The 21,912-nt window shown below is 52.7% G+C and overlaps 1 protein-coding gene across 2 annotated transcripts; it reads right to left on the reverse strand.

Moving 5' to 3' along the window:
- Positions 1 to 2,434: 2,434 nt before the first annotated feature.
- BUD13 (BUD13 homolog) lies at positions 2,435 to 21,842 on the reverse strand. Of its 2 annotated transcripts, none has more exons than XM_055133570.1 (10): positions 21,631 to 21,842; positions 19,649 to 19,742; positions 17,324 to 17,408; positions 15,129 to 15,887; positions 12,929 to 13,104; positions 11,723 to 11,828; positions 10,639 to 10,777; positions 10,134 to 10,318; positions 9,838 to 9,919; positions 2,435 to 2,823 (listed from the first exon to the last, which is right to left on the reverse strand). In XM_055133570.1, exons 1-10 carry the CDS (start codon positions 21,771 to 21,773, stop codon positions 2,730 to 2,732), a joined length of 1,863 nt encoding a protein of 620 aa, XP_054989545.1. In that variant the 5' UTR covers positions 21,774 to 21,842; the 3' UTR covers positions 2,435 to 2,729. The 2 variants fall into 2 exon arrangements, with proteins under 2 accessions (XP_054989545.1, XP_054989546.1); XM_055133571.1 differs by having other exon boundaries at positions 15,129 to 15,882; positions 21,631 to 21,771.
- Positions 21,843 to 21,912: the final 70 nt, after the last annotated feature.

The raw sequence follows: 21,912 nt of genomic DNA on the forward strand, positions 1-21,912 counted from the left end.
CGTGAAAGAAACTAGACAGAAATGGGGTGGTGGCTGCGTGTGCCAGGCCGTTCACAGGCAAGGCTCTACATACAGACTGCATGCCCGCCAGTGGCTGCCCAGAGCTGGGTACACACAGTGTGTGGGGTGACTGCGAGTGGATGCCAGCTTTTTTCCCAGTGATCAAAACGTTCTGAGCTCGCTGTGGCACAGGTGTGATATGCTAAGAAACCGCTGACTCACATGCCGTCAATGTGTAAACGTATAGTTACTGGAGTTATTTGGTTTAATCAAAGCTGCTTTGAGGGGCCGGAGCGATAGCACAGCGGGTAGGGCATTTGCCTTGCACGCGGCCGACCCGGGTTCGATCCCCGGCATCCCATATGGTCCCCCAAGCACCGCCAGGAGTAATTCCTGAGTGCAAAGCCAGGAGTAACCCCTGAGCATCGCTGGGTGTGACCCAAAAAGCAAAAAAAAAAAAAAAAAAAAAGCTGCTTTGATAAATAAAGACCCACGAGCTCAGAGTTGGTCTGGATCAAGGACTCGGGTCTGGCTGACTGGCACAGCTCTCCCGGGCATTGTGGAGGGTCTGAGTAGAGCCAGGAGACCCCCTTCCCAGGCGGGAACGGGTGGAGACATCTTCCTCGGGGGAGCTTCTCGGAAGGGCTGCGCTTCAGTCCTCAGACGTGGCACTTGGCTCCTTCCAGAGTAAGGATCTGAGGAGAAAGAGGGCGCTGCAAAGGGGTCTCCCCATCACCAATCTGCCCATGCGTCGCAGCTGGGCGCTTCTCAAGAGCTCGAACACTGGGCTGGCATCTCTGGAGAACATCTTGGAAGCAAGCCAGCAAGACTGGACCGGGCAAGGCAACAACACAACAGCGGACGACTGTGCGCGAACGACACGGCAGGCACTGCTCTGAGCTCACTCTAGATTCGCGACGCAGATGCTGTATCTCCACAGATATTAAAAACAAGCCCTGGGGGCTGGAGAGATAGCACAGCGGGTAGGGCGTTTGCCTTGCACGCGGCCGACCCGGGTTCAAATCCCAGCATCCCATATGGTCCCCTGAGCACGGCCAGGGGTGATTCCTGAGTGCAGAGCCAGGAGTAACCCCTGTGCATCGCCAGGTGTGACCCAAAAAGCAAAAAAAAAAAATAAATAAAAATAAAAAAAAAATAAAAACAAGCCCTGGAGCTGGAGCAATAGCACAGTGGGTGTTTGCCTTGCACGCGGCCAACCGGGTTCCTAGCATCCCATATGGTCCCCTGAGCACTGCCAGGAGCGATTCCTGAGCGCATGAGCCAAGAGTAACCCCTGTGCATCGCCGGGTGAGACCCAAAAACAAAAACAAAAACAAAAACACAACAAACAAGCCCTGAGGCACAGGGCAGGTGGGCAGGTTGAGTGACCTAGCCGGTCCCACAGCCTACGTACGACACAGCTGGGACAGTTCCGGCCGAAAGGCTCCGGAGTCACACCATGTCAAACTCCACCCCAGAGTGATGGGTTCGGATTTGCCAGTCTTCCCCCAGGGAGCTCATCCCGTAAGTTTCCAATTCCCATCAGCGCTGTCTCTCACTTATTTCTAACGACTAGTAGATAAGCAAAGACTCAGTTTTAATTTGTATTCTCTAATTAATGAGGTAGTATACCACGAACCCCTCTGGTTTGCCCTTTAAACGTGACCTATTCTTATTCTTTACCAGTTTTTTTTTTTTTTTAAGGTGGGGGGAAGCCACACTTGGCAGTGCTCAGGGCCGACCCTTGTCTCTGTGCTCAGAGATCAATTCTGGCAGTGCTCGAGAGACCATGTGGGCTGCCGGGGATCAAACTTAGGTCTGCTGTGTGCCAGGCAGGGGCCCTCCCCGCTGTTACTCTCTCTCCAGCCCCTTATTTGCCTTTTTTTTTTCCATTCTGATTTGCAGTCGTTCTCCATTCAATTCCTTGTATGGGAAATCTCGTCGGTTTTAGACCCTGAAGATATTTACCCTGTCGAGTGTAACGCTGTCAGCTATCAAACTCCATGTATTGTGCGTTGGGGAATTAGAGTGAACAAATCCATCCTTGTCCCAAAGTCATTCTTCCAATCTTTTCTATTGAATCCAAACATTTTATCTTTTGTTTAGGTCTTCAATGACTTTGGGAATGGTCTCTACTACACTACGGGGTGGAGCTTCCACTTGATTTTTGTCCCTACAGTGAGTCGGTTTTCCGAGACAACTAGCCACTAACGTTGTCACAGGGCATGCACCTGAGCACACATGTCCGCTCTTAAGTCCAGGCTGGCATTCGTCTTCTTTCCCAAGAGGCAGGATCCATCACTGGGGCAGTTTTCAGATTTGTGGAAAATCCAACTCTCACCCACTGAGATCCCAGTGGGTCCGTGACCCCAAGGCTGGCACATTAAGCCTGAGATCTTCCCCCGACACGGAATACCCAGGTAAGAAAATGAGCTAGAAAAAATAAACGTGTTTTATTACAAAAGGAAAACCCTGACCAAGAACAGACCCAGGACACGGAAGGGTCGGTGCGCCCCCTGGAGGCCAGCGAGTGCCAGTGTGTGCCGGCGCGCTCGGGGCCAAGCCTGGGCCCAAACAGGTGCACGGTTCTTCTGTGGGCAAACTGGCGCTCCACAGGTGGCTGGGACGCACGGACTCCGGTTATGACCCGAGACACAGTTACTGCTGGACAACAGGCTGTCCTACGTTCACCAGCACGATCCATGGCCACCTCCACGGCCCCCGGATGGTTACATATCCTCCACACTCCACTTATAAGCCATTTCCTCGATCGCCTTCTTGCTGGCAAGCCTGGCAAAGCGCTTCTGCTCGAACCCGTTGGATCTGCAATCAAGAGACACACGCGTCAGGGGCAGCCTGAGCCGGGCGTCGGTTTATGAGGAGAGCAGAGGGCACAGGGTAAGGAGTGAGGAGGGGAGGCAGGCGGCACAGCAACACAGCAGCGGAGCCAATGGCACAGAAGGAGCGCAGCCTCCTCTCGCCACCCCTGCTCAGACCCTCCTCAGCTGCTCTTGCCGGGCACTCTCTCAGGGCCCCCCCCTTGGCTGGGAACTACCTCTCACACTTCAGCCCCTTCAGTACACACTCAGTGAACTCCGCTTTTACAAGGGGCACTGAATCACAGAGATGAGTCAGGAGCTCCACGAGGAACGCCATCCCTCGAAGCTGACAGACGCGGACAAATGGAGGAGACGGACACTTAAGCAAACAGTGACGGGCAGAGGACCAGGAATGTGGCCTGAACTGTACACATGCCTTGCCCGGGTGAGGGCCTGCGCCTGAAGCCCCCCCACCCCTCAGAAGCACTGCCCTAAGGTTGGTTCCTTGTAGACTCCAAGTACTCCAAGCATGGTCCCAGGACTCCCCATTGTACCAAAACAACAGAATCAACTACTCTGCTAATTCAATTAAACAATCAGTGATTCTGTTAATTCAATTAAAAGGCACAAGTTCTGGTGGAAATAAGCACAGGGTATGAAATGAAATGAGGTATGTGTGTGGGGGGGAGGGTTAGCCTATGGGGAAACAGGCAAGAATGTTCAGGAAAAGCATGGAGGAGGTGGTCCCTGCATTCATCCTGACGGCTGGGAAGCACAGCAGACAGTGAGGGCCTTCCAGGGCAGAGGTTTGAGAGCAGGAACTGGCCTGGTGCATGCAGGGACCCATAGGCAAATGGAAGAGAGAGGAAAAAATATATTGGGGGGGGCAGAAAAGAGAGAGAGAGACAGACAGACACAGACTGGAAAAAAGTAGCTAGAATCTTCCCTTATTGGGGGCCAAAGAGTTGTAAAGAGGTAGGGCCTTGCATTTGGCTGACCCCAGTTCAATCCCCAGCATGGCATACAGACCCCCAAATACCGTGAGGAGTGGTCCCTCAGCACATGAACAAACAAAAAACCAAATTTCTCCTATATGGAAAACAGTAACAAATCCAGGAGCTCAACACACAGAAAAAAGGTTAAATACAAATAAAATCATTTCTATATACATCAGAGTCAAGCTGCTAAAAACCACAGGCAAGAAGGAAACAATGAAAGCTGCCGCCAGGAAGAGCCAGGAATCCCGCTGTGTGTCTTGGGAGGGGCACAGAGACGGGAGCAGGTGGGCAGCGTCGGGCGGTTTCTCATCAGGAACGGCAGAGACCGCAGGGCGGCACTTCCCACAGAGCTTCGTGTCGAGTAAGTCTCCAGAAAGGGGAGCAAGAAGGTCTCTAACTTCATTAGGATCGTGTCAGTGTCGACTTTCCGGTTTAGATCGTGTCCTAGGGTCACGGAGGACACGGCAGGGCGCAAGCAGATGAAGTACGCTCTGATGCGCTGTCCTGTCTGCTCAGCTCCTGGCCACTTATGTAAGCACCGACACCTCCCCCAAATAAAGAAAATAAAGGTGCGAGCGGAGAGACAGTACGGTGGGCAGGGCACTGGCCTTATCTGGAGCCGACCTGGGTTTGAGCCCTGGCATCCCACATGGTGTCCCCAAGCCTGCTGGGAGAGATCCCTGAGCACAGAGACAGGAGTAAGACCTGAGCATCACGAGGTGGGACCCAAAGCAAAAGGTGAATAAAGGCGAGGGGCTGGAAAGAGAGTACAGTGGGCAGGGGGCTGGCCTGGCACACACAATCTTGCCAGGTACAATCCCCAGCATTTGGTACCCTGAACCTATCAGGAGTGCAGAGGCAGCAGTCCTGAGCACTGCTGGGGTCTGCCCCCCCAAAAAAACAAAAACAAAAACAAAAACAAGAAACCCAAACAACAACACAAAAGCTGAAGGTCTGAGAAAGTCAGCTGAGCTCTTGGACGAGCGCAAGGGCTGAGCACCGAGGGCAGGGGGCCGAGGTTTGCTCCCCTGTGGCATGTATCCTCTGGGCACCACCAGGAGGAAGCCCCAAGCACCCAGCAGGTGAGTGTGGCCGCAGAACAATAAAAACTGTCTTTTCGGTGAAAATAAAAAATTTACACCTATAGGGGCTGGAGTGATAGCACAGTGGGTAGGGCGTTTGCCTTGCACGCGGCCGACCCGGGTTCAAATCCCAGCATCCCATATGGTCCCCTGAGCACCGCCAGGGGTGATTCCTGAGTGCAGAGCCAGGAGTGACCCCTGTGCATTGCTGGGTGTGACCCAAAAAGAAAAAAAAATTTACACCTATACACAAAAGTTTATTGCAGCTTTATTCACAATCTCTGAAAATAGAATGACTTAAAATATTCTTCAACTGGGAGATTATGGTACACCTAGACAGTGCAATATAATTTGGTGATAAAAAGAAAAAAGTAAACTTATGTTGTTGTTTTTTTAAAAGTGATTCATGTAGAAACACAGATGAATTTTAAATGCACTATGCAAGTGCCACAAGTCAGACTCGAGGCTTCCTACTGTGTAACTCCATTCATGCGACATTCCAGAAAGAGGAAACTACAGGACAGAAATCAGCTCGGTAGTTAGAAGGGTCTGGTGGAGGAGAGGGAACTGTGACAGGGGTGCCTTCTGGTGCTGCACTGCAAAGAGAGGAAGAAGAGGGTGGTAGGTGAGGGACCCTGCAGCTGTCAGACCTCACAGAACGAACGTCATCAAGAGTCAACTCGAGTATAAATAAAAGAAGGAAAACCCCCCAGGATGTCAGGAGATCAAAGGACAGACACAGACTGTGACGAACCAACCTGACTCTCTCCCAGATGTCAGCAAACAGTAACCTAACGCAAGGACCCGACCCTCAAGGTCATGCTGGGAAAGTGATCTTCTGGCTAGAACAGAAGGTCCTAGGACTGATAAAGAACTACAGAGAAACGCCATGCTCTGGTTAGTGACCGTGTCTGTCACTTGAGGGTGAGCAGAATGGGTGGTCTCCGTGTGGAGAGAAACTGAAGCTAACGAAGGAGGAAAGGTCCCACGAGACCAGTCAGTGCTGAAAGCATCAGGTGTCTGGAACGCATGTCCGTGGAGGGGTGAATCCATGTTTATATATGTATGTGGGTGGAAGTGATTTCCATGGTACATGGGACACCCAAAAGCTCACCCAAGAGCCAGAGGATGGAATGATCCGGGCTATCGCCACTGGATTAGAACCCAAAGTATGAAAGACACATGTCTGTGCTGATATCAATAGCTGACAGGACAAATGAGAACAGAACAAATTTGCCTTAAGGGAAAAGTTAAAGACTGTTGTATGCACCCCCCCCCCCCCCGCCAAAACACACAGGAACCCTTTTGGGTGTGTGCTAAACTCAGTGAATTGATCCAGAGAAGAGGCCAGCACAGGCAAAAAAAACCCTCCCAAGAGAGGGAACCGGGCAACTCTAACTATGACTGACGCAGGCAGGGACGTCAGGATGATGATGAGAAGGTATGAGGTCCCTCATGTGAAGCATGAGAAGGCTTTGCCACCACTGGGGCAAACTTTCCCAGAACCCACAGCCTCAGTCTAACCCTGGAAATACCACACAAACCTGACCCGACCCAAGGAACACTCACAATATTCCTGACCATACTTCAAAGAATTGTCAAGGATGGTTGGAATCAACCGCAAGCGTGTGTGGGGAGGAGGGTAGGTAAGACAGAGAAGGGGCCGGTATGACAGGGATAGCTGGGAATAATCACGCTGGGTGAGAACTGAGGGTTAAGAGTAGGTAAAGAGAGGGACGGGAGCAATAGCACAGTGGGTAGGGCGTTTGCCTTGCACACGGCCGACCCAAGTTCAATTCCCAGCATCCCATATGGTCCCCTGAGCACCACCAGGAGTAATTCCTGAATGCATAAGCCAGGAGTAACCCCTGTGCAATGCCGGGTGTGACCCAAAAAAGAAAAAAAAAGTAGGTAAAGGGAAAAACTGGATAACCCTTCAGTATCTGTACAGCAAAACACATATCCAAAAGGAGAGAGAGGAGAGAGCAGAGAGAGGGAGGAGGGGGGAGAGGGGGGGGGAGAGAGAGAGAAAGAGATAAGTGAGGGAGAGGGAGAGGGAGAGGCTGCCATAGAGGGGGCAGGTGATGGGAGGGAACCTGGGGACACTGGTGGAGGGATGGGTGTTGGAACACTGTGTGAGTGAAATCTGCACATGAACAGCTTTGTAAGGTTCTATCCCACAGTGATTCAATAAAAATTTTTTAGAAAATTGTCAAGGTGACATAGAAAAAAAGCAAAGACCAAAAAACTGTGACGGATCAGAAAACACAAATGGGAGAATTGGTGAAATCCAAATAAAATTTGATCACTAGCATTATCAAATTGGTTTCTTAGGGTTTTGCCCGAACATACTGGATACTGTAATAGATGGTAATGAAAACGAATGAGTCTACAGGAATTCTTTACACTACCTACTCAGATTTTCCATAGATGTGAAACCGACAAAAATTGTCTTTTAAAACAAACAAAAAATTTCAACAAGACCCCAAAAGCTGCATAACACACATTATCTTCTGGTACAAATGAATTAGTCACCATGGTTAAACCAGAGCTAGGCCAAAAGACATAGCTTAACTGCAAAGATCAAACAATTACAGAATCTATTCTCTGACAAAATTAAAATGGAAATCAATAAGAAAACTAGGGCCTAAATGCTTGGAATTAAAAACAATGCACTCCTAAGTGTATCATGAACCAAGAAATGAACCAAAGGAAAATGTAAAATGCTTCGACATTCTCCATCCCGAGAAGAACTGAGAAAATGAGGAAGAGCCAAGAGCTTTCTCGGGGCAGGGGGTGTAACAGCCTACACGGCAGAACCCGTGGCAAGCATCTTTGAAGCCCTGAGTTCCTCCTAGCACCAGATGTCCCCCCAACCCCACAGGCACCACCAAGCCCAGGCACCCTATTTTGGGCCCAAGAACTGCTCAGAATGGCCATGAGCCCCCAAGCCTGCAGTGTTACCCTATTGAAAAGAAGATTTGGGGCCAGAGAGATGAGGGAGAGAATATAGGGGTTATGCCTGCTTTGCACGTGGCTGATCAGATCGTTCTCGGTACCACAGATGGGCCCCCAGCACTGCTGGAAGTGAGCCCTGAGGGCAAAGCCCGCATTTAAATCCTGAGTATCAATGCCTGGTGTGGCTTACTCCAAAGAAAGAAAAAATTCCCCGCACCGCCCCCCCCAAATTAAGCCTTCGATGACAAATCAGAATTTTGAAAAACACATATCCACTACCACACACTCCAGCATCCCATTATTTAAAGATTTTTGCCAGCAGATCAAAGATGATTGCTTGATACGGCATGAAGGTACCAGGGGAGAGATAGCACAGGGGCTACAGCATATGGCTTGTACGTGGCGATCTCTGTTCAATCCCCTGGAGCCCTGAGCACCACTGGGTGTGGCCACAGAGACCCCAAGCCCCTCCGGAGTGCAGGGGGGCCCAGGTGTGGCGGGACCAGTGCCCTTCACCCCAGCCCTTCTATGGACTGAGGCTCGGCTGGCTGAGAATCTCCAGGAGGGGCCCTCAGACCTCCAGGGCATGCTGGGGCAGCCCCCAGAGAAGCATCGTGTCGATCGGGGGGAGCCTGGAAAAGGCGGCAAACCAGCATTTCCCAAATGAGCAATGTGTGAGATCACGTGTTTGATAAAGATCCATTTAAGAGTCAGGTACATGGGAAAAAAAATTATAGGTTTTTTTCTTTTGTTTGTTTTTGTTTTGTTTTGTTTTAGGTGCTAGGGATTGAACACCTGGGGCCAAGTGCAAGCAGAGCAAGGGCTCTTATCACTGGGCACCCTCTCCAGTCCCAGAGCCATCTTGCTCTAACGTATGGCAGTAACAAGGGGCTGCAGGTCAGGACAGCGGGAAGGGCGCTGGCCTTGCACATGGCCAGCCCAGGTTTCACTCCTGCACCGCAGATGTCCCCCAGAGTGGGCCCTCAACACAGGGCCAGGAGTGCCCCCTGAGCACCGCTGAGTGTGACCCCAAACCCAACCCAACCCAACCCAACCCAAAATGATGGCTATATACAGGACTGGGGGAGTAATTCAAAGGGCTGGAGCACAAGCTTCACGTGCAGGAGGCTCGGGCTGGATCTGGCCCTGCATGATCCCCCAAGCACTGCCACAAGTGACCCCAAAGCTCTAAGCTAGGTGTCCCCAAGAGCTACAAGCTCTGCCCTTCCCAAGAAATATGTACATGGAAATTACATTCATAGATATTATTTTAAACTATTCAATGAACATTTTTTAACATCTCAGTTTAATTTCTGATATGCAAGTATTAACAGCTATAACAACATACGTCAAGTTTTTTGAGATCCTCATTTTTACAAGAACTAAGGTGTCCTGAGGTCAAAAGGCTTAAGAATGTATGTGCTCGTGACCAGAATCATGTCCTGGACAGGAAGACTCTCACCCCGCTGGAAAGAGCTCACCCAGGACGACAGACAGGCAGTGAGAGGAGCAGGGGCAGAGGCTGGGAGGTGAGAGTCGAGGTTGAGGTCCAGGGGCAGCGAGGAGGAGGCCGCAGGGTCACTGAAGGGCACACAGAGAGAAGCTCCCATCCCCCATCACTGAGCTCCTCTAAACCCCAGAGATCATCATCAGAAGTGAGCACAGAACACCCTATGCAACTCTAAATGCAAGCAAAGGAATACACCTCACAAAACTAACGCACGTCAAACAAAGAGCGTCCTGTCTGAACCACCAGTGTTTTGTCCAGAGCTTTGAACGCGACGGAAAGGAAGCAGAAGCAGCGTCCTGAGCACGGGAATCACAGCCTGAGTAACAGAAGTGAGCGAACCGCAGGTCACTGAGCTCGTGATGAGAGCAGGAACCGAAATGAGGCAGCGTGTAAGCGTGTCGCGTGACGTCACAAGGAGCAGGGGAGGGCAGGGCCAGAGAGACAGGAACGCAGGGAACACTCGGGCTCACCTGTCCACGCCGTCCCAGCGATATCCAGGCCAGATATTGAATCTGTTGGGGGGAGGTGCCGGGCCGCTGTAGCGGGGTCTCGCTGAGGGGAGAAGCAAAAACGGTTACCTGGGACTCCACTCAATACAGCAGGGGAAACCCAGGCAGCAGCCTCTCCTGTGAGTCAAACCTAGACTCCCGGACATCAGGACATAAAAAGGCAGCAAAGCCCTGTGTGTGGCTGAGCAGGCACCCGAATGACGCACTCTCTTCGGGGAAGTCCCTCCCCCTCCCTCGACGGAGTCCAGAAAGCTCACCTTTCTTACTCTTGCTTTCCTTGGCCTTATTCTTCTTGATGAAGTTGGCCATGGGGTCGCCCTCTCTCTCTTGTTCTCTCAGCATCCGGTCCAGATCTTCATCATCAATGTAGCGGGCCAGAGGCTTCTGCATCTCCTTCATGGCATCCTCCACATTTTGCTGCTGCTGCCGGCTCTGGACCAGCCTGGGCAGAAGAAACCAGGCGCGTCTGCTGCAGCACCAAGTCCCCCCTCACGCTGAGGGGGAGGACCACGATGCCCCACAAGCAGACTCTCCACTCACTAGCATGGCCCCAAAGGGACAGGGACAGCCGGGAATAGTAATGGGAGTGTGGAGTGGGCCCCACCTGAGGGGGACACCAGGCTCCTGCAAAGAGCCCAGAGCACTGCCTCGCGGGTCAGAAGAGGAAAGAGCACTTTGTCCCAGGCCCGAAACCTGCCCTTCCTCCCAGCTGGCCTCCCTCCCGGCCTGCAGCCTGACTCCGCTCCCCTGGAGCTCTCTTACCCTTTCCCCCACTGGGCATATAGCTCATCTCTCTCTGAGTCCTTCTCTGCTTTTTTCCTTTGCTCTAAACGTTCCAGTTTCAAATTTCTCTTGCGACCAGATTTATCTCGAAATACAGTTTCAGCATGTTGGAATTCAGCTGCAAAGGGGGAAAAAAAGTTTTATTCTGATCCAGTTTGTTTCAGTCCCTGACCCCATAAGGTTCTCCCAAGTATCGCTGAGGGCAGCTCCAGAAGCCCTCAGCAATCTGGGGTGACCTGGCTAACCCCCAGGTCCACAGGCTGCATCCTTGGGTCCCATCCTTGGGTCCTTGCACTGAACCACCAGCTTGGCTGGCCAGAGAATCGGGGGGGGGGGGGGGGGCGGGCAGGGGGCCCAGTACAGGGTCCCCTCGGGGGAGCCTGCCTCGGAAATAAAATCAAATAAATAAACTCTGAGTATCAGAATCCAAACTACCTAACTGGTGAAATCCAATTTGGGGTTTTGATGGTGGGTAACAAGCTCTGTGGCCGGACCGCAGTTTGTCCCAACCAATATCTAAGTGTATATTGCTGAGGCGCCTGAAAACTACTAGTTTTTCAAGATGGAAAAGACCCTCTGAAAAGTAAAATAATCAGGGGCCGGAGAGATAATACAGCGGACAGGGCGCTTGCCTTGCATGTGGTCGACCCGGGTTCAAACCCTGGCACCCCATATGGTCCCCAAACCCCACCAGGAGAGATCCCTAAGCACAGAGCCAGCAGTAAGCCCTGAGCATGGCAGGATGTGGCCCCAAAGCAAGAACAACGAAAAAGTCCAAGCAGTTCATAAAACTAGAGCTGAGATCTGATAGAAAAGTCTGAACGCTAAGGTCCGGGCCAGGGAGATAGCGCAAATGGCTGAGGCACTTGCTTTGCAGACAGGAGACCCGGGTGCAACACAAGCCCCAAGCTGGGAATGGCCCTCAAGCAGTGCTGGGGGTGGCCCCCAAAACAACAGCAACATAACAGAAGTAGGCATAAGGAATAATCAGCTACATTGTAACAGTAACAGGAAGAGCCACACTGTCTCAACCACAACTGTCTCTAACTTTCCCACGTTTTACCTTCAAGTGCCACAGTGTCTCGGTCCCGTTTCCTGAGCTCCTGCTCTTCCTGCTGTATGTCTGTTAACACCAGCCCCGTTTTAGCTCCAGAATACATGTGAGCAGCCTGGGCAGTGGAGAAGGGAGCATCCAGCATTAATGAGACAACAGGCCGCGTTGGGACACACAGGGAGGGGTGTCACTGCTGTCTGAGCATCTGCAACCGCTAAGCCCAGGACTCTGACTTACATTCTCACCATCGCCTCCAGAGCCACAACACAGAAAAGAAAACAGCTGAATTCCACGGTTTGGGAGGAAACAGGAGCACAAACCCACACAATCTTACGGGAAGTTCAGCATCTGTGTTGCTGGATTCTCAGCAGATAGAGCATATGTGTGAAGACTCACACTCAAGGCGCTGGGTCAGAGACCAGCACTGAGCGCTCAGCATGCAGGAAGCACACTGATCAAGGGTACACTGAGGCACAGGCGCAAGCAGGACTCACCATCTTCCATCATGCACATATTTCAGGGTAACGACAAAAAACGGCCAAGTGAAACCGTTCCCTACACTCTGTCAGGAAGGCAGGCCAACTCACAAAGAGGAGAGACAGTAGACTCTGATTTTCCTTAGGCCAGCTCAGCTGAAAGAGGCCATGGACTACAGAGACATGTAAAACTGAGGCGCTGTGAGACACAACCTCATTTGTTCCCCCAAAGAGAAGAACCCCAGGTCCCGAGCTGGCGACAGGCTCGTCCACACTGCACGGGCTAATAGGGGGCTGCATCCAGGAGTCCCCGAGGAGACTACAGGAATCGAACGTGCACACTGCAGGCCCGATCGTTCTGCTTCTGTTTTGTTTTGTTTTTAGGGGCCTTCCTGGTAGCTCTGCAGGGCTTAATCCTGGATCTGTGCTCAGGGATCACTGTTGGTGTCGAGGGGAACCAAATGCAGTTGGCCACCTGGAGGGCAAGCACTTAAACCCCCGCCCCCAACTAACTCTCCCGCCTTGAAGGAGAATTGGAGGAGACCCAAGCAGAAGTCAATGAGGAAATTTGGAATTTGCAACTGCACCGGGCCCGGGGTAGAGGCGATTCTGCTTTCAGCAAGGAGGAGAAGACTCTAAAGAAGACTCTTTGGAACTAGAGTCACTAGCATGGGCTTCTGGCGTCACCACTCCCTCTGAGGGCTCAGGGGCTCATTGGCAGGACCTGGCAGGACCCTACCTTCTTTCCCCGAGGCTGACTCCTTCGGGGCGGAGACAGATCCGAATCAGAAGAGCTGGCCCTCCGCTTCCTCCTTGGCGGGGAGAGGTCAGAGTCGGAGCTCTGCGGCCGGGGTCGGTTCCGTGGAGGAGACAGATCAGAATCGGAATCCTGGCGCCCTGGGCTTGGTTTACGCACTGGAGGAGGAAGAAGCGGTCCTACGTCCCACTGGAGACACTGAGGTGCCCCAGGCAAAGAGTTTAGGTGGATTCCTGGGGCTCAGGGCAAAGCCCGGAAACCTGAGACTACAGTCTCTAAGCCTTGGGGAAGACTGTTTCCTCCCGGGAAGAAGGATCACGGACTTAAATACGGGGAACAGCGGGGAAGAGCCATGTCTGGTACAACTCTGGAAGTCGGGAGCAGGAAGGATGGAGGAATGCAGAAAAGGAGAATGCACCAGGCAGGGCAGCTACTCGAACCAGACTGCCATGGCGGACACACGAGTGGGAATTTGTCAAAACCAACAGTGCTGTATGATGCAGGGAATGCTAGTGTGGCAATACAGGACACATGCACCACAGTAATCCAAGACAGGAATAGTATATGAAGTCACACGTTGTGGCTGAAGACTGGGGAGTATGGGGGCGAGGTGGCAGAAACTCAATTTTCTGCACCGTTCTCTTGTAAACATTCTAAAACTGCTCTTAAAACAATAATTTTTTTTAAAAAGGAGTTAAACAAAGCTGATAGGGAGAAAAAGAATGATTTTAAAAATAAAATGAAATACTAAGGACATGTTAATGATCTCTAATACAGAAGCTTAATGGCTCCAAGATGAGATACAATAATTTTCACACTTTCCTCTAAGGAAACCTTTTTGAATCACTTTGAGTCAATTACTCATAACAAACAGTACAAAATAAATTAGCATCTGCCTTTGAGGTAGGTCTGGGTAGTGGTGGAAAAACTCAAAATAATGGTGGTGAAAAGGTGTAATAGTGGTGGGAAGATGAAATAGTGGTGGGACTGGCGTTGAAATATGGAATGTAATGAATTACTGCGAACAACTCTTTGAAAATAAAATCTTTTAAAAAATGAAATAAAGTCACTAGACAAAGAGAGGAGTTGGGGTTCCAGTGCCAAGTCCCTGTCACTGTCTGATGTGACCCTACATGCCTGCCACACTTACCCACAGAGAATGGGCCACACCACCTGCACACTGACCTGGGGAAGGGGCCTTACTTAAGCTTTGCAGAATAGATTCTGATATCCTTGGGCCAAATTCAAAATTGAAAGTTAAAAAAAAAAAATCTAAGGCAATAAATAAGTAATGATGGGGCTGGACTGATAGCACAGCGGGTAGGGAGTTTGCCTTGCATGCGGCTGACCCGGGTTCGATTCCCAGCATCCCATATGGTCCCCTGAGCGCCACCAGGGGAAATTCCTGAGTGTACGGCCAGGAGAAACCCCTGTGCATCGCTGGGTGTGACCCAAAAAGGAAATAAATAAATAAATAAATAATGAAATAAAAACTGAAAGTCCCAGAGCCACAATGATAGTACAGCAGTTAGGGTGCTTGCCTTGCAGCTGACCAATTCCCGGAATCATATACGGTCCGCCAAGCCCCACCAGGAATCAGCCCTGGACACTGAGACAGAAGGAAATCCTGAACATGCTGGACGTGTGTGTGTGTGTGTGTGTGTGTGTGTGTGTGTGTGTGTGTGTGTGTGTGTGTGTGTGTGTGTGTGTGTGTGTGTGTGTGTGTGTGTGTGTGTGTGTGTGTGTAGGTCCTAGAGATCAAAGATGGACTCAATTTTTTTTTTTTTTAAATATCTGGCAGTGCTCAAGGACTTGCTCCTGGCTCTGAGCTCAGGAATCACTCCTGATGGGGAGACCAGACGGGGTGTCAGGGACTGAACCCAAGTCACTGCACGCAAAGCTGCTGTGCTGTATCCAGCCCCATATTTGTGAGCATTTTAAAGCTGCTGTAACAAACACCTACGTGTTTATCTCTCATATGAGATAGGGAGAAAATACAAAAGGGTCTATTAGAACCTGCACTCTACATTTCTAATGCTCACCACCTCCCTCCTGCCTGTGCAATTTCTCCACGCCTTTCTTAAGAGCACAGGAACCTGAGACAAGCGGAGGGCCAAAGGCAAGCCCCTGAGGAGCCATGTCCTCCTGAGGAGACGCTCCCCTTTCACACTGTCATGCTCACCTGCATAGTGGGTCTTGGCTTGCTTTTTCCGGGGAGGGGACAGGTCTGTGCTGGAGTCGTGTTTGCTAGAGGTTCTTTCTGGAGCTCTGGTGCTCTGGGCTTTGGTCAATGAATGAGGGGCACTTGGGTCCAGGTCCCGAGAGCCGTGGTGAGCTTTCCTGTGCTGGGCCGTGTCCGAGCAGCCATGAGTCCTTCCAGACAGGGATGTTTCGGGGGGGCTGGGACGCGCCCTCCTAGGAGGGGACAGGTCTGGTGTGGAACGACGGGCCCTCTGAGGGGGTACACCTGAAGCATGATGATGAGGCTTCCGGCGGGGAGAAGAGTCCGGGGTGTCGTGACGGGACCTCCGAGGGGGAGAAGGGTCTGGGGTGTCATGACGGCCCCTCCGGGGGGGAGAAGGGTCTGGGGTGTCATGACGGCCCCTCCTGGGGGGAGAAGGGTCTGGGGTGTCATGACGGCCCCTCTGGGGAGGAGAAGGGTCTGGGGTGTCATGACGGCCTCTCCGAGGGGGAGAAGGGTCTGGGGTGTCGTGACGGCCCCTCCGGGGGGGAGAAGGGTCTGGGGTGTCGTGACGGCCCCTCCGGGGGGGAGAAGGGTCCGGGGTGTCGTGACGGCCCCTCCGGGGGGGAGAAGGGTCCGGGGTGTCGTGACGGGTCCTCTGGGGAGAAGGATCCGGCGTGTCGTGGAGACAATCCTTAGAAGACGAACCCAGGGCCTCTTGCTGGGACTGTCTTTCTGAGAGCAGCTCTTCCTTCTGGCCTTAAACCAAACAGCAGAGTCAGGTTCCTACAAACGCACTGTTCACCCCCAGCACCCGGAGCTTCCCACAATGTCCCAGTAGCACCCGCCCCCCAAAACTAATCAGAGGGGCCAGAGAAACAAAACAGTGAGCAGGGCACATGCCTTGCATGCGGCAGACCCAGGGTCGATCCCAGGCACCCTGAGCACAGAGCCCAGAGTAATCCCTGAGCACCCATAGGTGAGCTGCTTCCACCCCCACCCCCTGGCTCCCCAGAAAAGGAGAAACTACCCTGAAATCCAGTTTTATTTCTGCAAGGATGAAAACAGGGAGCAAGATGCTTGCATGTGCCCCCGGGCCACACAGAAGCCAAGCAGGACGGCGGCCCTACCAACCCTCCCAACCAGGCCACAGTGATGGGGACATGACAGTTAAGCCTCAAGGAATGATCTAGCAAAAAAGGCTAGAGATAGAACGGGGGGTAGAGTGTTTGCCCTGCCTTAATGGCTCTGCTACCAGCACCACCAAGAATGATCCCTGGGCACTGAGCAAGGAGTAAGTATGCCCCAAGCATTGCGGTTGTGGCCCAAACACCAAAAATAAACAAAAAGAAAATGTTTTAAAAACAGCATTTAGGGATGAGAGAGACGGTATCAAAGGCCAACCCGGGTTCAATCCCCAGCACCCCATGTGGTCCCTTGAGCCCACCAGGAGTGACCCCTGAGCAGAGCCAGGAGAAAGTCCTGTAGAGCACTGCCAGGTGTGGACCCCCCCCAAAAAAAACCCAACAAAAATAAAAATAGAATAGCATTAGGAAAAAAGTGATTAACAAGGAGCAGCAGACTACAAAAATCAAATGACTATTCGCCACTCAACGCCACTCAACAACTCAACAATATTTAAGAATTGAACTTCCCCATGCTGGGCATAGGGAATCTCAGCAAGACAAAATGCCCTTAATCCAATTCTCAAAACCTCAAAATACGCCTTCAATAGGAACCTGATTAGCCGAGGGGGATGCTGGGAGTGAGCAACAGGAAGAGCAAGCGCTGTGACTGACTCAAATGACAGGGCTGCGAGCCACTGGCCTGCCCCCCACCAGTCACTCCCCTCTGGGAGAAGAGCCACTGCTGAAGGCTCCACGCCTGTTCTTCAAAGTCTGGTGACTGCCCCAGAGTCCGGCCTCTGTCCTGCACACCCTACTGCAGGCCCGGGAGGAGCAGGCGCTGCGATGCCCCCCAACCACTCCCTGGCCTGCAACCCCAACTCCAGCATGCGAGAGAAAGCGGTCGCCCGGCCCTACGCTTGCAATCCCCAGGCGTTATGACCTCTGAAGAAGGTCTGAATTCTTTTCTGGGGATCAATGACAGGCCCAAGTAGGCCAGGCCCCACTCTCAGAGAAGAGGCGAGAAGAGAAAAGCAGGCCCCCCTGGACAAGACAGCCGCCGCCGCTCACCTCCCAGAAGCTTCCACTTGGCACTGGAGCGGAAGACTTCCATCTGCTTGACCTCTTCCGGCCGCTCGTCCACAAATTCAGCCACCTGGGGGGTTGAGCACATGCACTGAGGGCTCCACAGGATGCAGTCGAGGAGAATCACGGCCCTGCCCCGTGATCCCGGCCATTCCCCTTCCTGCTCTCCACGGCAGACTGAACGTCTGAGAGAAAACGGGCAGCAGGGGGCTGGAGCGATAGCACAACGCATTAGGGCATTTGCCTTGCACGCATCCGACCCGGGTTCGATTCCCAGCATCCCATATGGTCCCCTGAGCACCACCAGGAGTGATTCTTGAGTGCAGAGCCAGGAGGAACCCCTGTGAATCACTGGGTGTGACCCAAAAATCGGGGAAAAAAAAAAAAAAAAAACCAAGAAAGAAACGGGCCTGAGCCACGTTTGCTCCACGGACTCCTGAGAGCTGCTTAGATGGTTTCCCGGAAGGTAGTTCTCGGCTAGTCAGACTCCCTTCACCAGGCACTTGCACTGCAAACCTTTGTAGCCCCCTGCTAGGTGGCCCTTGAATCCAAGATAAACCCTCTCACCCCTGACTCTTCTGCAATCGAGCAGGGCGTGCCCTGCCTGACACTGACCCAGGGCTCCAGGCGCTTTAGGAAACCTTCAGATTGGAGGAAGCTGGAGCAGCAGATTTTCTGAACGCAGCCAACAGGCGCTACTATTTCAAACAATTAAACCCTTGGGGCTTTTTAATTAATTGGTAACAAAATTGCCCTGAAATAAAAAAATGATCATAAATATAATTGAGTGAGGAAGTATGATACAAATGTTGAGACCAAAAGAAAAAAGTTACTATGATGTACACAGAATTAAGAGGATCTTTAGGGGATCCTCTTAATTCTGATTTTAGGGGATAAAACCACATTTCATATCACCCAAACTCTCAAGCAAACCTTGACGCTTCCCTATGGTACCCCTGAGGGATTATCCTTCATTCAGTTTGCCCCTTGATGGGAACCCTAATTCACTCACTCAGTTATAGGGCGGTCCAGTATAAGCAGGGCACTATAAAAAAGTTCTTGATTTTACTGAACCCAAAACTACCTTTCCCTGACCTCTTTTCATATGTCCCAGTCCTGACCTCTGCTCTAATGAATTCCCTTTCCACATGACAAACTTCCTTTTATTATTTGTGTCACTCAAGGGCTACTTCTGGCACAACTGGGACAATCATGTGGTGCCAGGGATCAAACCCAGGGCTCCTGCCTTGCACAGAGCCAACTGGGATTTGATCTCCGGCATTCCAAAGGGTCCCCCGGGCCCCAGCAGGAATGAACCCTGAGCAAAGAGCCAGGATTAATTCCCAAGCACGGCCAGGTATGGCCCAAAAAACAAACACACAAAACAGAGTATCGGGGCTAAGAAGCTTGCTGGTATATGGCTGACCCCAAGTATTCACTCCCCAGGCCCGCAATACAGTCCCCCAAGCACCACCAGGAGTGATCCGTGCACAGAGCCAGCAGTAAGGCTTGAGCACTGCAGGTATGGCCCAAAAGTAAGAAGAAAAAGGAAGGGAGGGTGGGAATAAATAAAGAACAAACCCAGTAGTGTGACAAAAAAAATAACAAACAGAAGTGAAATAAATCATAAAGGTGACAAGAGCATTCCACAAAAGAAGTTCAGGAGTCCATATAAAAGATCCCAAATAAAATCCACTGACAGGAAGCCTCTCCGCAGTGCGCCAGACAGTCCGTGAGCAAGAAGGACCTACAGCCCCCGAGGGAGGCTGGGAACAAGCGCATCAGCTGACCTGAAGGAAAGAGACCCGCCAGTCCAAGGACTCGATGGTGATCATGACCCAGTGGGGTCGAAGCTGAAGGTGATCCTGTGCGCCAGGAATCTTTAAAGGAACACTTGAAAAACCAGAGTAAACAAAGCTGACCCTGAGCACTGTTTCTAAAGCTGATGTCAGCCCATGGAAGCAGGGTCCATTCTGGTTGCAGCTCTGCGCTGAGGCCGAGGCCTCCCGCCCCTCTTCAGGCTGACAGGACACTCCACAAACAAAGACGGCTGTTTCATTTGTTTGTTTGGGGGCCACCGTGTGGCTTACTCCTGGCTCCTCACTCCGGGACTGCTCCTAGCGGGGCTCAGGGAACCGTAAGGGAGCCAGGGATCAGACCTGAGCCAGCCAAGAGCAAGGCGAATTGGCCCACTGACTGTGCTATCACTCCAGCACAAAAAATGGCTATTTAAAAATAACTCAGCAGCCCCCTAAAACTCTCCCCTGCAGAGGCAGCTGAGTGCAAGTCCCAGTCACCAAAGACATATACCACAGGCAAATCTCCATCGTCTTCCTCTTCTTCCTTCTCCAGTTTCGTGGCGGAAATTGATGACCAGCTCACATCGTCATCCACAATCCGCATCCTAGATGTGAAATAGCAGATTAAGAAGGGAAACTCAATATTGGATAATGGCCTACCCACATACAAAAGGGTCTTAGGATACAGCGCAACACCAGACAACATTAATACAAATCAACCTCATCCTGCCCCACGTGGACTTCATCTTGACGCCCCCACCCCTTCCCTGTGGTCTTGTGGTACCTGCAGTTGTCCAAATTCCTTACTCTCAGAGTTCACGTACACAACACCTTCTCCCACCTGCCCAACTCTTCTCCCTATTGACTGGGAAATTCGGACCCATTCTTCGGGTCCTCGCAGGGGCCTATCATGCATACATATCATTTCCTGCCACACTACTTATGACCCCACCTGCATACTCTTGAAATAGTCTCACCATTTGTCACAAATCAATTCACCGTGTAATTATTTGGCTATCCCCATTAAATCACAAGCTTTGTCAGGAAGGCCCTGCCTTTCCCAGCCAGCCCGAATCCTCAGCACCGGCAATCACTGGCCTGGGAAGCATCCGAATAATGTTGGCTGCAAGGATAAAAACGGGGAATTCCAAGTGACAAAGACTGCCACAAAGGCGAGTTCACAACTGCTACTTAATACTGTGATATTCTCTGGTATTACTCGAATCTGAAAATGCACAAGCCCAGGTGTGGAGGTAAATCACCATGCCCCAGGTGACACCGCCCACACAGGTGGACAGCAAGGAAAGAACCCAAAGCAGATCTGTGTTGCCCCAGACTATTTTTACTGGGGCTGGAGCGACAGCACAGTGGGTAGGGCGTTTGCCTTGCACACGGTCGACCCGGGTTCGATTCCCAGCATCCCATATGGTCCCCCAGCACCGCCAGGAGTAATTCCTGAGTGCAGAGCCTGTGCACTGCTGGATGTGACCCAAAAAGAAAAAAAAAAAAAGAATTAAAACCAGAGTATTTTTACTACCTGGACCAGCCCTCCAAGTCCCCGTCAGTGAGAGGGGCAGGGAGATAGAAAGCGAGAGTAATATAAGAAAGAACCAACTTGGGGCCCGAGTGGTATGTAGTACAGCAGGGAAGGGGCTTGCCTTGTACATGATGATGGCCTCGGGTTAGTTCCCTGCACCCCGGAGGGCCCTGGAGTGTGATCACTGAGCACGGAGCCAGGAGTCAGCCCTGAGCATGGCCGGATGTGGTGCAAAAACCAAAAAAGATAGACTCAAACTACAAGCTGGGTCAGACTAATCAGACGTGGGGTCTAATTTACAGTTCTTTGGAACGATGCAGCTTTGCGATGCAGCTTTGCGGCGTTCCAGCGTCCTCGGGCCCCCTCACCAAGCACACACAGACCAGGTGGCTTTGAAGGACCGAAACTCCAGCGCGGTCGTGCAGCCTGGCCTCGCGCCCGCAAGGAGGCTCCCAGGACGGTGCTCGGGGAGCTGGGGGCAAAGATCTTTCCCGGCCTCTCTTCTCCCTCTCTGCAGCCCGCTCTCCGCCCTCGGCCGCAACGCGCAGCTCCTGGGGGTCGCCCGTCACTTGCATTCATTCATCCCGAGGCCGTAGCCGCCTGGCCCGGGCAGAGAACTGGGGTCTGAGCCGCGTCCGTCCGGGGTCCTAGAGCCCGTTTCGGGGGTTCCGGGCACGTTCCGGGCACCCTGGGGCGCGCGGGGAGGGGTCCCGAGCACCGCCCGGGAGGGGGTCCCGGCCCGGGGTCGGGGGAAGGAGGCGGCAACAGGCCGCGAGGGCCGGCCCGACCCCCACGGCCGCGCGCTCCCGGGACCTTCGGGGGCGCCCCCAAGGCACGGCCGGGCCCCCGACCCCCGCCCGGGCCCCCCCGGCCCGGCCTCACCCCCGACCCCGGGCCCCGGCCCCGGCCCCGCCCGGCCCGGCCCCGCGCGCCCCGCTCGCGCGCCGACCGCTCACCCCTTGCCGCCGGCGCCGACAGGCTTCGGGCGCTTCTTGCGGCGCTTGCGGCCGGCCTCGGGCCCCCCGTGGGCGCCGGCCTCGGGCCCCGACAGGTACCGCTTCAGGTACTCGGCCTTGGAGAGCGGCGGAGCCGCCGCCATGGCAGCGGCGCGGGCGGGGAGACGGCGCGGCGCCCGGGACAAACTTCCCCAGCGCGAACGCGCGGCGGCGGGCCGGGGGCGTGGCCGGAAGTGGCGGCGCGTGCGCGTGCGCAGCCGTCACGCTCCCTCCCTTTGGGCA

Source organism: Sorex araneus, chromosome 3, assembly GCF_027595985.1.
Source record: "Sorex araneus isolate mSorAra2 chromosome 3, mSorAra2.pri, whole genome shotgun sequence".
Classification (NCBI taxonomy): domain Eukaryota; kingdom Metazoa; phylum Chordata; class Mammalia; order Eulipotyphla; family Soricidae; genus Sorex; species Sorex araneus.

What these genes read in the sequence shown, in the direction of transcription:
- BUD13 (XM_055133570.1), bottom strand. Translation starts at nt 21,773, where the DNA reads ATGGCGGCGGCTCCGCCGCTCTCCAAGGCCGAGTACCTGAAGCGGTAC. An exon ending in GTCGGCGCCGGCGGCAAGGG is followed by an intron (nt 19,743 to 21,630) that starts GTGAGCGGTCGG and finishes TTTCACATCTAG; the next exon opens with GATGCGGATTGTGGATGACG. An exon ending in CAAGTGGAAGCTTCTGGGAG is followed by an intron (nt 15,888 to 17,323) that starts GTGAGCGGCGGC and finishes GTTTGGTTTAAG; the next exon opens with GCCAGAAGGAAGAGCTGCTC.